This window comes from Lithobates pipiens, unplaced genomic scaffold, assembly GCF_037356315.1.
Source record: "Lithobates pipiens isolate NorthernLeopardFrog02 unplaced genomic scaffold, aLitPip1_a1.2 Scaffold_27, whole genome shotgun sequence".
NCBI lineage: Eukaryota > Metazoa > Chordata > Amphibia > Anura > Ranidae > Lithobates > Lithobates pipiens.
In genome coordinates, this window is record NW_027507788.1 from 161,059,292 (window position 1) to 161,075,101 (window position 15,810).

The 15,810-nt window shown below is 45.7% G+C and overlaps 1 protein-coding gene across 2 annotated transcripts in view; it reads right to left on the reverse strand.

Annotated features, from left to right (window-relative positions):
- Positions 1-15,810, reverse strand: part of ROBO4 (roundabout guidance receptor 4) — a 202,668-nt gene that overhangs the window by 123,143 nt on the left and 63,715 nt on the right. For both annotated transcript variants that reach the window (XM_077457781.1, XM_077457782.1), the window contains exon 2: positions 12,114-12,416. In XM_077457781.1, coding sequence (XP_077313907.1) covers positions 12,114-12,416 — 303 coding nt within the window. The remainder of the gene's footprint in view (positions 1-12,113; positions 12,417-15,810) is intronic.

Consider the following 15,810-nt stretch of genomic DNA (forward strand, 5'->3'; position numbering starts at 1 on the left):
ACAGGGGAGGAGAGAGAGATCTGCTGTTCCTAGTGATCAGGAACAACGATCTCTCTCCTCCTCCAGTCAGTTCACTCCCTGTTATAAACATGTTAGAAACATCTCCCAGGGAACACATTAAACCCCTTGATCGCCCCCAAGTGTTAACCCCCTCCCCACCAGTGACAGTTACACAGTAATCAGTGCATTTTTAAAGCACTGATCGATGTATAAGTGTCAATGGTCCCAAAAGTGTCCGATCTGTACAACACAATGTCGCAGTTCCGCTAAAAATCACCGCCATTACTAGTTAAAAAAAATAAATAATCTTCATATGCCATAAATCTATCCCCTATTTTGTAGACGCTATAACTTTTACTCAAACCAATCAATATATGCTTATTGCCGATTTTTATTTTATTTTTTACCAAAAATATGTAGAAGAATACATATTGGCCAAAACTGATGAGGACATTTGTTTAAAAAAAAAATGTTTAGTACATTTATTTAAAAAAAAGTAAAAAATATTGTTTTTTTCCAAAACTGTTGCTTTTTTTTGTTTATAGTGCAAAAAATAAAAACCGCGGTGATCAAATACCACCAAAAGAAAGCTCTATTTGTGGGAAAAAAGGACTTCAATTTTGTTTAAGTACAATGTTGCACGACCACGCAATTGTCAGTTAAAACAATGCAGTGCCGTATCGCAAAAATTTCCGGGTCATTAAGGGGCAAATCCTTCCAGTCCTTAAAGCGGAGGTCCACCCTAAAGTGGACCTTCCACTCATCGGAACCCTCCCCCCCTCCGGTGCCACAATCGGCACCTTTCAGGGGGGAGGGGGGTGCAGTTACCTGGATAATCCAGGTAACAGCACCCACTTCCGGGATAGCTGTCTGCGGAAAGGGGCGTAACTTACGCCCCTTTCCGCAACTGCCCGCCCCTTCCCGCAAGTGCCCCGCTGCCTGCTGGGAAACACACAGCTCCCAGAGGCAGCGGGGAGCGTCCTTATTGCGCCGCGCGATTCGCGCATGCGCAGTAGGGAACCGGGAAATGAAGCCGAAAGGCTCCATTTCCTGATTCCCATACCCAAGATGGCGGCGGCAGGACCCGAGAGACGACCGAGCGATCGGCTTCGGGTGCCGACATCGCGGGCACGCTGGACAGGTAAGTGTCACTATTTTAAAAGTCAGCAGCTGCAGTATTTGTAGCTGCTGGCTTTTAAAAAAAAAAAAATCGCGGAGTCCCGGTGGACTCCCGCTTTAAGTGGTTAAAGAGAAAGTAAAGTCTGGTTGTTTTTTCCTCTCCAAAGTAAAGGCATAATGTGCTAGTATGCATTGCATACTAGCACATTATGTGACACTTACCTGCAAACAAAGCTTATTGTTCCCGCTGGAGGACGCATCCATCTTCACCTGTCTTCCTACTGGGGCTGCGGCTCCAGCTCTGTGAATGGCCGGAGCCGCGTGACGTCATTCCTGCGCATGCACACAGAAGAAACTACTGAAGAAACAGCACGGGTGGCCGTTCCTTCAGAGTGCATGCGCCCGTTTACGAGATATTTATAGTGCCTATAGGTAAGCCTTATTCTAGGCTTACCTATAGGTATAAACATACCAGAAAGGTTCAAAACTTCTTTAACCCTTTGACACAGGCACCTCCTGGCCCTTTAAGGAGTTTGCCGGGAGACGGGGTTTATGATTATTTGAACGCCGTTATTAGCTGTCATGGTGGTCACATGATCAGAAAGCTCCAGATCGCAAGCAGCGACCGGGAGCTTTCTGTTAGCCGTCAGTAACTGTGTCGGAAGCACACAGGGCACACGCTCTCGGGACAGCTGTTTTTGCAATATTGCACGCAAATATGCTGCCACTCGGTGCCAATGCCCACCCGTCGAGAGGCCGCATATTTGCGTACTAGCAGCGCCAAGAGGTTAAAGTATAACTACAGGTAAAACTTTTTTAATTTTGGAGAGAGTGGAGAGAGATTAGAACACCTGTCAGTTTTTATTGCTGTCTGTGCCCATGTTGTGACAAAATGACCAACCTGGCAGAATGTGCAACCCATGTCACTTCATGTAGCGTGGAATCAGCTGTATCTCCAAACCGAGTGCAGTGCGCACGCGCAACGCGTTATACATCCCTTCAGTCGCTGACATCGGCTCTGGGGTGGCTGTCCCTCCATCCCTCTCCCCCTTTTCCCCTTTCCCTCTCCATCTCTCATTCATCTCAAACTCCAACCACACCCCCTTTGAGTAACGCCCATTTAAGCCACACCCACTATTCCAGGTAAACCACACCCATTTACCGTTTGTAGGTGTGCCATATATTTTCTATGCCACACCTACAAACACATGCCCCCCCCCCCTATTATAATGCGACTCTGCCTACAGCCAAAAAAGCATCCCTAAATCATTTTTTACAATGTTGCCAACTATGCAGGCTTAATCAACAATTAGTGCTAGCTGTTCCTGTGGAACCAAGTGACGTGCTGAGGGTGACTAGGAGTAACAGGCTGCAGCAAGTGCTGTGCTGGTGGAGTGGGTAGAGATGAGCTTCAAGCAAGTTTGTGCAGGAGGAAGCTGAAGGAGTATGTACAAGGAGTGTATATAGTTGTCCCAAAGAAACCAACTGCTGTTATTCATGCTGGGCATCCCATATCTCCCATCCCCATCCAAGTTATACCCCTCAATAAAACAAAAAAAACAAAACAAAGTTCACTGTCTGCTTTATGTCTCTGAGTGCCTGAGAGTGAATGCAAGGCTGTTCAGAGTGACAGACATACCACAGTTCTTAGCAGCTCCTGCTGGGGTACTGCTACACTACTATCGAGGGAGTAGTTGGAGAGGGGGTAAAAACATGACACAGCCAACTGTTTTTACTGCCCCTCAACCACAAATGTAAACCTACCCAAAAGATGCAGATTGGATGATATACTGAAGATGTAAAGATCCTTCCAGGTCTGCCTGACCAGTCTTTGTATCATCTGCCTTATCTTGTATATGATTTTATTTTGGCATGGGCGTTGCTTGCCCTATACACTATCCTGTAAATGTTATATTAGCTCACATTATATTCTGAAATATACACAGTGTTGTTTCCACCTTAAAACATGTAACTTGATTAACATTATAATGACTCATCCAGCCCCAGGTTTCAGGAAGGCCTTGTGTACAGATTTCCCAGATCTGCCTAAAGTGACATTTTGCTGCCCATAAATAGTGACATTCCCGGCAATGGAAGGGTACAAAGACGATTAACCCTTTCCTCGCCCAGAGGCACTGAAGCTCCCGGCCTAGAGATTATGTGAGACACAAAGTTGCACAGAGGCTTTTCAGGGATTTCCATGTCTATTCTCAGCAATATGGAGAACAATCATTAATGAAGAGAGTAATTAGTGGTGCAATTAATTCCTGTCAAATGTGGCAGGCAGCGTCTTTCATTAGCGCTTCGTTGGTTGTCAAGTTTTCATTTCTTCCTCTTTGGCTCCCACGAGATTCCTATAGCACCTGCCCCCGGGGGGTCGCTGTTCATAAATATTCATCCAGAGGGGAGGGCCGGCTCCATCACAATATGGGAGAGAAAAGGAGAAGAGCGCATTATAGCATCCAGTTGAGTCGGGTGAGGTCCAGCGTTTCATGCTGCCAGGTGATGCCCAATACTTTCAACTGATGTTTTGCTCTGGAGATTTATTTAAGGGCCGTTCCCATGCAGTTCCTCAATGCATATGCATTAATAGATGTTGTGTCACTTGTTAACATGCATTGCCTTAAAGTGATTGTAAAGGCTCATTTTTTTCCCTATAAAAATAACAAACATGTTATACTTACATACTCTGTGCACTGGATTTGCACAGAGCAGCCCGGATCCTCCTCTTCTCGGGTCCCACTTCGGCACTCCAGGCCCCTCCCTCCTGTTTAGTGCCCCCACAGCAAACATCTTGCTATGGGGGCACCCGAGCCGAGTCATAGCTCCCTGTGTCCATTCAGACACGGAGCCCCGCCCCACCTCCGCCTCCACTCTCCCCTGATTGGCTAGCTGAGTTGAATTTACAGCAACAGGAGCCAATGGTGCCGCCAGGGCCGGACTGGCCTACCGGGATACCGGGAAATTTCCCGGTAGGCCGTCTGCACTCAGTGCCCTGGGGCCGCTTTTGCCCCTGTGCTGGCTGGCGTCAGCCCAATAAACTGCAGCGGTGGCCGTCGCATTTTGCAATGCACTGGCACTGCCTGTGTGTGCCTGTGCCGCCTCTTCTGATCTGGCTCCGCCTCCGCCCATTGATATGCCTGAGAGTGAGGGGAGGAGCATGTGGACGCTGACTCCTAATTGAATTTCAGCCCGTGCGGCGCCAGCACCGCTGATTTCTTCTACTTTGACTCGGCCCGCCCACTAGACTGCACCGTCTGCATGAGGAGAATAGGAGGACGGCCGCCCCTGGATCAGAATAGAAGAAGGTACCCCTGCCCTGAGCTCTCACTCTGTCTCTGTCTGTCTCTCTGACTCTTTCTCTTTCTCTCTGTCACCCTCTTTCTATCTATCTCTCTCCCTGTCTCTCTCTCTCTCCTTCTCCCTGTCTGTCTCTCTTTCTCTCTATCTCTCCCTGTCTCTCTTCTTTCTCTCATTTTTTGCAAGTAAAAAAAGAGTGCATTTTTTAATTTGTTTTTTGCAGTTTTTTTTTGGGGGGGGTGCAAAGTACTGAAAAAACAAACAAATATCAATTGCCACCACTGCACCCATCAAACGCAGACACTGTGCCAAACGCAGCCACTGTGCCCTTAAACGCAGCCACTGTGCCCGTCAAACGCAGCCACTGTGCCCGTCAAAGGCAGCCACCGTGCCCATCAAACGCAGCCACCGTGCCCATCAAACGCAGCCACCGTGCCCTCCAAACGCAGCCACCGTGCCCGTCAAACGCAGCCACTGTGCCCTCAAATGCAGCCACCATGCCCGTCAAACGCAGCCACCCTGCCCGTCAAACGCAGCAACCGCGCCCGTCAAACGCAGCCACTGTGCCTATCAAACGCAGCCACTGTGCCCTCAAACGCAGCCACTGTGCCAAACGCAGCCCTTGCCCATCAAACGCAGCCCTTGCACCATCAAACGCAGCCACTGTGCCCGTCAAATGCAGCCACTGTGTCAAACGCAGCCCTTGCCCATCAAACGCAGCCCTTGCCCATCAAACGCAGCCCTTGCACCATCAAACGCAGCCACTGTGCCCGTCAAATGCAGCCACTGTGTCAAACGCAGCCCTTGCCCATCAAACGCAGCCCTTTCCCATCAAAAGCAGCCCTTGTGCCATCAAACGCAGCCACTGTGCCAAATGCAGCCCTTGCCCATCACACGCAACCACTGTGCCCTCAAAAACAGCCACTGTGCCAAACGCAGCCACTATGCCCGTCAAACGCAGCCACTCTGCCCATCAAACGCAGCCACAGTGCCCTCAAACGCAGCCACAGTGCCCTCAAACGCAGCCACAGTGCCCTCAAACGTAACCACTGTGCCCGTCAAACGTAACCACTGTGCCTGTCAAACGCAGCCACTGTGCCCTCAAACGCAGCCACTGTGCCCTCAAATGCAGCCACTGTGCCCTCCAAACGCAGCCACTGTGCCCTCAAATGCAGCCACTGTGCCTGTCAAACGCAGCCACTGTGCCAAACGCAGCCCTTGCCCGTCAAATGCAGCCACTGTGCTAAACGCAGCCCTTGCCCATCAAACGCAGCCACTGTACCCTCAAATGCAGCCACTGTGCCAAACGCAGCCCTTGCCCATCAAACACAGCCCTTGCCCATCAAATGCAGCCACTGTGCCCATCAAACGCAGCCACTGTGCCCGTCAAACGCAGCCACCGTGCCCGTCAAACGCAGCCACTGTGCCCTCAAATGCAGCCACTGTGCCAAACGCAGCCCATGTGCCAAACGCAGCCCTTGCCCATCAAACGCAGCCCTTGCCCATCAAACGCAGCCCTTGCCCCCGTCAAACGCAGCCATTGCCCCATCAAACGCAGCCCTTGCCCCCGTCAAACGCAGTCACTGTGCCCGTCAAACGCAGCCACTGTGCCAAACGCAGCCCTTGCCCATCAAACGCAGCCTTTGCGCCATCAAATGCAGCCACTGTGCCCGTCAAACGCAGCCACTGTGCCAAACGCAGCCCTTGTCCATCAAACGCAGCCACTGTGCCCTCAAACGCAGCCACTGTGCCAAACGCAGCCCTTGCGCCATCAAATGCAGCCACTGTGCCCGTCAAACGCAGCCACTATGCCCGTCAAACGCAGCCACTCAGGGCCGTCTTTGAAGCAGGGCAAAAGGGCCAGCTGCCCTGGGCCCTGGCATTGTTGTGGGGCCCATAACAGCTGCCTCATACTTGCCAACTATCCAGGTTTAAATTCCCTTGTCCCTTAAAGTTTTAGTCTTGTGCTGGTACTAATGCTGCCCAGCTCTTGCCCTATTGTTGTGTGCAGGTGACTCCCCCGCAGACCCTGTGTTTACATGTAAATAACCTGCATTTATATGTAAATGGCGGCGACAATACTAAGTAAATAGCTGCTGCCAGCGGCAATGATATGTAAATAAAGGCGACATTCCTATGTATATCATGCTCCCCTGCTGCGAGGAGATGATGTGCTGTAACCTCTAGCAACTAATCAGTGAGCCGTAATGTGTGCTGTAACTCCTAGCAACCAGTCAGTATGCAGTAATGAAATGCTGTAACTGCTGGCAACCAATCGCAATCGCTGCCTGATCTGATACAGTAAACAGATTTTAAGTCTAGCTGCTATTTATTGTATGTCTCCGAGCTGGTGGAGAGGGAAATTGCATGGGGGGGCCCCCCAGAAAAATTTTGTCCAGGGTCCAATCAATATTAAAGACGGCCCTGCAGCTACTGTGCCCGTCAAACGCAGCCACTGTGCCCATCAAACGCAGCCACTGTGCCCAAACGCAGCCACTGTGCCCGTCAAACGCAGCCACTGTGCCCTCAAATGCAGCCACGGTGTCCTATGTATATATAATGTACTTTTCAAATATGCTTTAAAATGTTTGGTTTTCTCTTTTATGAACAAGAAAATAATGACGTTATGCTGCTGGGCTGGTATAATAATGCTATGGGGCTGGTATGAAATTATTTCCAGGGCTGGTTTTCATTCCCAGTCCGGCCCTGGGTGCCGCTGCTATGTCTCAGCTAATCAGGAAGGAGAATCTGCCCAGAAAACTCTGCAATACGCAGCCATACCCTGCAATACCCAGCCATACCCTGCAATACCCAGCCATGCTCTGCAATAGCCAGCCATGCTCTGCAATACCCAGCCATGCTCTGCAATACCCGGTGATAACCAGCCATACTCGACCATGCTCAGCCATACTCGGCCATACTCGGCCATGCTTAGCCATACTCGGCCATGCTCGGCCATACCAAGCCATGCTTAGCCATCTTAGCCATACTCGCCATATCCAGCAATGCTCAGCCATACTCGGCTGTACTTGGCCTCTGTATGTGGCCAGGCTGTGGAAGTCTCATACGTGTTATTGCCGTACTCAGGAGGAGTAGGAGAATCTATTTCGGGGTGTTATTCTTGCTATGTACATGCTATGTGTTAGAAATATTGTATAAATGGACAACTTTGTGTTAAAAAAAAGCGTTTTAACCACTTCCTGCCCACCAGTCGTCATATGACGTCCTTGACTTTGTGCGGGGATATCTGAATGATGGGTGCAGCTACAGGCATCATTCAGATATCAGCTTTTTCAGCCAGAGATTCCCTACACAATAAGAATGATCATATTGGCTGTTCCACCGGTTGATTGTTCTTACAGGAGGGGATGTCCCCCCTCCTGACGCCCTCCGGTGCTTCTACTGACTCACCGCTACGATCAAAGCCAGGATCGTTTTTTTATTTTTTTTATTTCAGGCGTCCCAGCCTAGAGGTGAGGTATGGGGTCTTATTGGCTCAATATCTCACTGTAAAGAGGACCTGTCATGCCATATTCCTATTACATTACTTGTAATAGGAATAAAAGTGATCAAAAAATGTATTTTTGGGAAAAAAGTGTCAAAATAAAATAAATAAAGTAAAATGAACAATAAGCGCCCCTGTCCCCGTGTACTACTTTTACAAAGACCAAATAATATACACAAATTTGTACGGCACTTATTTTTACCAAAGATATGTAGCAGTATAAATTTTGGCCAAAATTTATGAAGAAAAATTACTAATTTGCTAAATTTTATAACAAAAATTAAGAACAATTCCTTTTTGTACAGAATTTTCAGTCTTTTTTTCTTTTATAGCGCAAAAAATAAAAAACCCAGCGGTGATTAAAAACCACCAAAAGAAAGCTCTATTTGTTTGAAAAAAAGGACAAAAATTTCATATGGGTACAGTGTTGTATGACTGAGTAATTGTCATGGATAACAAGAAAGGCAGTAAAATAAATCTAGCGTTACTGTAAGTTATAGGGTGCTGCAACACATGTGCTGGAGCTGCATTACCTCTGTGTGTCTGGATGCCATTCAAAATAAATAGTAGGGCAACACACTAACATAGCTTCCAACTGTCGCTGATTTGGAACAAAGTCCCTCTGTCCCTCTTTCCCCCCTCATTTTGGTCTGATCTATATAGTTGTATAAAAAATTCACTTTTTATCTTTCAAAATGTGTTTCCCAGTGCTAAACCTTTCATCCAATTTCTAAATTGCTGCATTTGTAAATGTTAAAAGCCAATATAAAGGAATAGTTTTGGTAAAAAAAAAAAAACACTTGCGGATTTAATTAAGCTTTTTTTTGGGTTAATTCTCCTTTAAGGGTGTGTGGCGGGGGGCGTGTCCTATGTCTACATACATTTGCTAGTAGGTGTCCCTCATTCCCCTCTCAAAATGTTGGTAGGTATGCACTAATGCACTTAACATGCATTACCGCAATACACCCAATCGCAAAGCTGTGTTCCAACAATTTATAATCCAGTTGTTATAGCGGAACTAAACTCTCTCAATCAACTTGAACTATTTTTAATGCTCATGCTGCTAGCATTGGTAAAATGATAGGAAGGTATATTAAATTTGCTTATTTAATTTATTTTAATTTTTTTACATTTCTTCAGTTGCTTTCTGGTTTCTGGCCTAGACCACAAGGATGTCATACATCCCAGTAGTCTTCATGGGCATATATATATATATATATATATATATATATAGATAGATATATACATACATATATATATATATATATATATATATATATATATATATATATATATATATATATATACCCTGTTTCCCCGAAAATAAGACCTAACGCGATTGTCGGTGATGGCTACAATATAAGCCCTACCCCCCAAATAAACCCTACCCTGTTTCCCCGAAAAGAAACCCTACCCTGAAAATAAGACCTACAAGGACTTTAACTAGGGCTTATTTGGGGGGTAGGGATTATATTGCAGCCATCACCGACAATCATGCTAGATCTTATTTTTGGGGAAACAGGGTACATGGTATTTCACAAAAGTGAGTACACCCCTCACATTTTTGTAAATATTTTATTCTATCTTTTCATGTGACAACTATGAAGAAATGACACTTTGCTACAATGTAAAGTAGTGGGTGTACAGCTTGTATAACAGTGTAAATTTGCTGTCCCCTCAAAGTAACTCAACTCACTTTTGTTGCCAGCGGTTTAGACATTAATGGCTGTGTGTTGAGTTATTTTGAAGGAACAGCAAATGTCCACTGTTATACAAGCTGCACACTCACTACTTTACATTGTAGCAAAGTGTCATTTCCTCAGTGTTGTCACATGAAAAGATAGAATAAAATATTTACAAAAATGTGAGAGGTGTACTCACTTTTGTGAGATACTGTACTTGTATGAAAAAGTCTTCTGTTCTGTTTGTATTGCTTCCTTTATGTGAAATTCCTGGTGTTCCTGCCAGTCCCTCTGCTTCCCATTCAAAAACTGACCACACTAAGCAGAAGAGCACATCATGGTCAGTTCTTTTAGCTATGCTGGGAACTCAGTGTGCTCCCCTCCAATGATCAGACTTGTCTGGACACCCCCCTTCTGCACAGCCATTTGCTGGGAAGCTTAGTGTGCTGCTGCTTCTCCTCCCCCCAGCTCCTCTGCAGCTCAGAACAGAGGGAATGTGATTACTTATAAAAAAGAGAAAAGGGGTTGTTATAATGTTTTTTTTATATCTATACACAAATGTTTGCCTTTCATTTCTATGTTAAACTGAATAGATTGTTTTACTTTAAGTATCCACTTCCAGACCGGGCCTTTTCTGGCACTTTACATGCAACAATCAGTATTTTTGCTAGAAAATTACTTGGAACCCCCAAAATATTATATAAAGCAAAGGCCCTAGAGCAGGGATATGCAATTAGCGGACCTCCAGCTGTTGCAGAACTACAAGTCCCATGAGTGCTGGTTCACACAGGGGCGACACGACTTGCAGCGCTACTCACAGACGTGACCTACACACGACTTCAGCAGCGACTTGCAAAATGACTTCTGTATAGAAGTCAATGCAAGTCACCTGAAGTCACCCCAAAAATAGTAATGGAACCTTTTTCTAAGTCGGAGCGACTTGAGTCGCTCCTATTAGAATGGTTCCATAGTACAGAAGGGAGCGCGACTTGTCAGACGGCTAAGTCGCCTGACAATTCGCGGTAGTGTGAACGGGCACTCAGGCATAGCAAGACTGACAGCCAAAGCATGACACCCAGAGGCATGATGGGATTTGTAGATTTGCAACAGCTGGAGGTCCGCTAATTGTCACATGGTATCTGTGCAGCATTTTTTTTTAACACAATTTTTTGAATTTTAATGCAAAAAAACACAATACATAACCCTGTGTTTTTGTAAAATATAAAAGATGATGTTACAACGAGTAAACAGATACCCAACATGTCAGACTTTAAAATTGCGCATGCCCATGCAACAGTGACAAACAGCATACATTTTACTATCCAAAGGCGACGCTTTAAAAGCCTTTACAGGTTACCACTTTAGATTTACAGAGAAGATCTAGTATTAAAATGACTACCCATGATCTGATGTTTGCGGTGATACCTCACATGTGTGAGACGATCGCTGTTTGCATGCATTCAGGATCGACACTCGTTTGCCTTTGATTGCAGGCATGAGGGAGATGGGGGTACTTTTCATTTTTTATTTTATTTATTTATTTTATTACTTTTATTGCTGTCACAACGAATGTAAACACCCTTGTGATAACAATAGGCAGTGACAGGTACTCTTTATAGAGAGGTCTGTGGTCTATAAGACCCCAAATCCCTTTTCTGCACTTAAAAGCATTCAAAACACCAAGTTTAGTGTTTTGGAATGCTTTTGATTTATTAAAAATGGCGCTGTTTACATCTAGGTAACCTGAAGTGATGTCAAGTCACCGCTTCTGGGTTACCATAGTGGAGAGCCAATCAAAGCCGATCCCTGATTTGTTCAGATTTCTGACCAGCAGGTTGGCAGGGTCTCCCGGTGGGACGGAAGAGCCTGAGCAAGCCTTGGAAGGAGGCAGGTGGGGAGGGCGGAATGTCCCCTCGCGCTGCTTGTAAAAGCAAATCAGCAGCTAGTTAGCTGCTAGGAGAACCAACAGTCGGCTCTAAACAAACACAGCTGCGGGCATCATCCCGGTATAACCACCTGAGTACATCGCTGGTCTGAAAATCGGTATACTGAGTTTAGTTCTGCTTTAAAACCTGCATTGCTGTGCACTAATAAGGTAATGTGTGTGTAAAAATGCACCGCAATCCACCCTAAATAGATTTTTACACTCAGCTAGTAAATACTTGAATGTGACTTGGTATCAGCTCATTGCAATCCCACACACAGCAGAGCTCAGACTGAGAAAGGGAAGGGTGGCACAAGAACCCGTCACTGTGCTCCTGCTGGTTCTTCACTGGCCAGTAGCAGGCTGGGTGCAGGACAATGACCAAGTTGTATGTAACACCCATACTAGAAAATAGTCAGGTCACCAACCTGGCTGTGCTGTTTGACACAGCTGTATAAATTTCAGGACTGGATGTACAGAAATACCAATCCTTTGGCAGATAAAACAGCATAAATGTATCAGATCTGTATATTTTGCTGTTTTCCTGGAGTTCAGTAAAACAGCCTTTATTCTGGGTTCTTACCAGCAATAGTCAGAGAGGCATTCCTGCTGATGGCCATCCCCAGGTTATTCCGGGCCAGGCAGGTGTAAATCCCTTCATTCGATTTTCCTTTTAATTGGTAGAAGAATATGGAACCATCAGGGATCAAGGAGCCATGAAAGTTGGAGAAGTTGACTTTCACTCCGTTGTGGTACCACTCGACTGAGGGCTCCGGGTTCCCTTCAGCTCGGCAGTTCATGGTTACCGGCTGCTCCCGACGTACCACCGTGTCCGAAGGATGTTCAATAATACGAGGGCCAAATTCACTTAAACGTGACTTCATACCTAGAAGAGAAGAAAAACTATTCAATATTATATGAGCCAACAATGGGGCCAATACAGCATTCAGTAAATGTAAACAGGTCCCTAGGGGCCACACAGGGAGCATCACAACTTTTATTAAAAGTGGACCTGTCATTGAAATTTACTCTTCATATCAATCAATAGGGCATGGGTCACATAACCAAATCATGTCTCTCGCACATTCTTGCTTGGAACAAAAAATGGTGCTCTCCAGCTTTTTTTAGCCTAAGCAGCTTTAATCACTTGGATCTCTGGCTATCAGCATTGTGGATGTTTCATGTTGTTAAAGAATGCAAGGAGTTTTTCATTTCCAGTCATACTGAACCTGTCATGTAGACTTTCTGTAAGATAAGTGGATCAGTGAGCCTGAAGATGTAAAAATTAGGGATAAGTAAAATTCAGTTTTAATTTTCCCCAAATTTTGGCTAAAATCAGGAGATTTCAGTGAAATGTTGTAATTTTTGCCAAAATGCATTGTGTCAAACTTCAGCCACCATGGATGCTCATGAGCAGCATGTGAGCCGTAAGGCCCATCCTCCTTGTGAGTGTACATATGTATTACATGGTCGGCAAGATGCCCCTTCTTCAAGTTCAGGCCTTTCTCTGACACATGTTGTTTACAAGTACAAATCATTCACAAGCACAGTGAGGCTGTATTCACTGGCACAGAAAAGCTGCATTTGATGGACAGTGAGGCTGCATTCATGGGCACAATGAGGCTGCATTGATGGGCACAGTGAGGCTGCATTTACAGGCACAGTGGGGCTGCAATGATGGGCACAGTGAGGCTGTATTCACGGACACAGTGAGGCTGCATTCACGGGTACACTAAAGCTGCATTTGATGGACATAGTGAGGCTGCATTCATAGGCAAAGTAAATCTGCATTTGATGGACAGTGAGGCTGCATTGATGGGCAGTGAGACTGCTTTCATGAATACAGTGGGGTTGCATTGATGGGCACAGTGGGGCTGCATTCATGGGCACCGTAAAGCTACATTTGATGGGCACTGATGAATCTGCATTGATGGGCACTGATGAGGCTGCATTTGATGGGCACTAGTGAAGCTCTCTGACCTTCTTGTATCATATCTGCAGTCTGACCATCACCTGTACCATATCTGCAGTCTCTGACCATTTCCTGTATCATGTCTGCAGTCTCTGACCATCACCTGTACCATGTCTGCAGTCTCTGACTATCTGCTGTAGTATGTCTGCAGTCTCTGACCAACTCCAGTACCATGTCTGCAGTCTCTGACCATTTCCTGTATCATTTCTGCAGTCTCTGACCATCTCTTATATCATGTCTGCAGTCTCTGACCATCTCTTGTATCATGTTTGCAGTCTCTGACCATCTCTTGTATCATGTCTGAAGTCTGTGAGTGAGTATGGAGAGGAGACAAGAGGGATGGGGGTCATGGGAGAAGTCAGACGTGTGTGGACTGTGGAGAGGAGACTATAGGATAAAACCAGAGCCACCAAGCTGAAGCTGACTGACTGAGCCCTGCACGGTGCACCTGAGAGCAGTTCAGTGGCAGTGCCACCAGGCCAGTCTGTGGGGGGAGTGAATGCAATAATGTAAGGGGGACTGATATAAAGGTTTCCCCCTTTATATCAGTAAACCTTAGTGTATTCTGTAGTTGCTTCCTACGTTCCCAGAGTTCCTGGGGTCCCCCATGATGATTGACCACTTTTAACTGGAATTTTCTTTCATAAATATTTAAAACCCTATGTGCTTTCATATCTGTCATATCTATATATAATACACGCTTCAAATGTGCTTGGTTGAAATACATGGTTTCCCCTTTCATGAACAAGAAAATAATGACGTTATGATGTTGGCCTGCTATAATTATGCTATAGGGCTGCTATGAAATTTTTTCCAGGGTTGGTTTTTACTCCCAGTCTGGCCCTGGGTGAGTCCCATCTCTAGCCAACTCGTCTGTCAGGAGACTATCCTTTCTCATTTGCTGAGACAGCAGTGGGCGCCATTGATTCCTGCTGCTGTCAATAAAAGTCAGTGAGCCAATGGGGAGAGAGGGGCCGAGGGCAGAGCCACAGATCGGTGTCTGAATGGACACACAGAGCAGCTGGTCAGCTCGGGTGCCCTCATAGCAAGCTGCTTGCTGTGGGGACACTCAGCAGAAGGGAGGGGCCAGGAGCGCCTGCAAGGGACTTGTGACTGACTCACCCGGGACAGAGGCTTTTGGAGGGTACTGAATGCTAGCCTCTTGACTACCGATCATGGGCCCTGGCATTTGGAGGAATGGGGTTCTTTGTGAGCTGTATGCCTGGGGACTCTTGAGGTGGTGTTACTTTGGATTCAGGTCCATGTCCCCCAAGACACATAGACTCTGGGAACCCTGTATATGCCATATTAGAAATAGTGACTGATTCATACTGTTGGGACACATACTGTAAGATGCTAATGTCATCAACTCCAGCCACCTATCTGTTGTCTTCTATAATGTAAATTAGTCTAGTCTGGCTTGCCACAGCTTCTAAGAGTATGAGTATTTCACCGATTGTTGTTTGTGCTAATTGACCCTGCAATTGTATGAAGGAGTTCTGTGCTGATGTTTATGGTGATGTTTAGAATCTACTGCGTGAAGCTCGGTGACAACAAGTCTGACCTGTAGTGAAATCCTGATTAATCATAACAATGCTCAGGAGAGCACAGAGTCACATCAGCTGCTTTAAGGGATTAGTTAATTAGCTCTTGTTAATTCTGTTTCTGGTTACAGTTGTATTGTTAGAGTAATATGAGCAGGAGGGTGGAACCTCCTCTTTTACTGTATATAAGACTTGTATTTTGATTCTAATAAAAGGGTCCATGTTCAGCAACTAAACAAGTATAGTATTGTTTTGTGCTTGTGAGCGGTTGGAATATCTGATATCTATATTCAGGCTGGGAGGAAGTAGTATATGACAAAAGCACTCAAGCGGAGTGTAGGGACGTTTTGTTACAGGACCCAAGAAGAAGAGGATCTGGGCTGCTCTGTGCAAAACCATTACACAGAGCATGTAAGTATAACATGTTTGTTATTTTAAAACAAAACAAAAAAACAAGATTTTAGTATCGCTTTAAGTTAATACACATTGATGCTGTGATCTCGGGACATGGCCTGGGACACAGCAGCAAAGGGCCAAGATAGGGGGCCCAGGCCATTCTTGAAAATCCATGACAGTTGACATGTACAGTATATCGTAAATAGAATATTATCTTCTGCAGCAAAGTGTCCTTGGAATTGAGTATAAAATTAAAAAAAATTGCAACTGAGGAATGTGACTGAAAAAATAAGAAAGCCTCAGATGATGAACTCACAAAAAATGCCTGGAGCGTGCTGTTCAGGAAGACGCTTAGGAAAGCGCCAGGG